The sequence below is a fragment of the Vigna unguiculata genome, chromosome 1 (assembly GCF_037176805.1).
Source record: "Vigna unguiculata cultivar grain cowpea cultivar isolate G323 ecotype 2 chromosome 1, ASM3717680v1, whole genome shotgun sequence".
NCBI lineage: Eukaryota > Viridiplantae > Streptophyta > Magnoliopsida > Fabales > Fabaceae > Vigna > Vigna unguiculata.
In genome coordinates this window covers 11,389,118-11,390,301 of record NC_140792.1, presented here as the reverse complement: position 1 = coordinate 11,390,301, position 1,184 = coordinate 11,389,118, and the positions used below count along the sequence as shown (strand labels likewise).

General features: G+C 40.4%; 1 protein-coding gene across 1 annotated transcript; it reads left to right on the top strand.

Annotated features, from left to right (window-relative positions):
- Nucleotides 1-234: 234 nt before the first annotated feature.
- On the top strand, nt 235-765 carry LOC114188247 (uncharacterized). The gene has a single exon (XM_028076822.1). The coding sequence runs from the start codon at nt 235-237 to the stop codon at nt 763-765; it is 531 nt and encodes a 176-aa protein (XP_027932623.1).
- Nucleotides 766-1,184: the final 419 nt, after the last annotated feature.

Genomic DNA, 1,184 nt, shown 5'->3' with positions numbered 1-1,184 from the left:
TTGTTGCGAGCCTGTGTATTGGATCACATGGGTAGTTGGGGTGACATACTTCCTTTGGTGGAATTTACATACAACAACAATTATCACTCCAGTATTGGTATGGCGCCATATGAGGCCTTGTATGGGCGACGATGCAGGACACCACTTTGTTGGAATCAAGATGGCGAATCACTAGTGTTGGGTCCAAAGTTCTTACAGTAGACTACTGAGAAGGTCAAAGCCATTCAGGAGAGAATGAAGGCAACTCAGAGCAGGCAAAAGTCCTATGCGGACAAGAGGAGGAGGCCTTTGGAATTTGAAGCAGGGGATCATGTGTTCCTCCGAGTAACACCGACAGTGGGTATTGGGAGAGCCATCAAATCAAGGAAGTTAACTCCGAGGTTTGTTGGACCCTATCAGATATTGAAAACGATTGACGTTGTAGCCTATGAGATTGCCCTGCCACCGCACTTGGCGAGTATGCATAATGTATTTCACGTTTCTCAGTTGAGGAAGTATATAGCAGATCCATCTCATGTGCTGGAGCCAGATGATATTCAGATCAGGGAAGACTTGACCATAAACACCAGACCGGTACGGATTCTCGACTCGCAAGTGAAAAAGCTGCGAGGAAAGGAATTAAAGACAGTGAAGGTCCTCTGGGATGAAATTACTCAGGAGATGACTTGGGAGATGGAGGATCGCATGAGGCAATCCTACCCACACTCGTTTCCTGGTAAGTCTAATTTTCGAGGACGAAAATCTTTAAAGATGGGGGAAATGTAAGACCCGGGAAAATTAAGTAATTAAATAAATAATTATTTAATAAATGTGGGTAGTAGAAGCCTTTATGGCATTTAATGTTAGTTGTTATGACGTGGAAAAGTACTAGTTCAAGTGGTTGAGAGTACTTTGATTGTGTGAAAGGACGTGGGTTCGAGTCCTATGTATGTCATGTATGTGTATTTGATTTATTATTAATTTTAATCATGTCCTATGTATGTCATGTATGTGTATTTGATTTATTATTAATTTTAATCATATGCATGATTATGTTGGGTGATAACATAATTATAGAATTAGAGGAATTAACACAAACATGACTTGGTTGTGCAATTGCCTTGTGATTGAGTGGTTGAATTGCTGAGAACAAATTCTTTATTTTTGTTAAAATACTTGTAGTCTGAATGTGAAAGGGTGGGAAA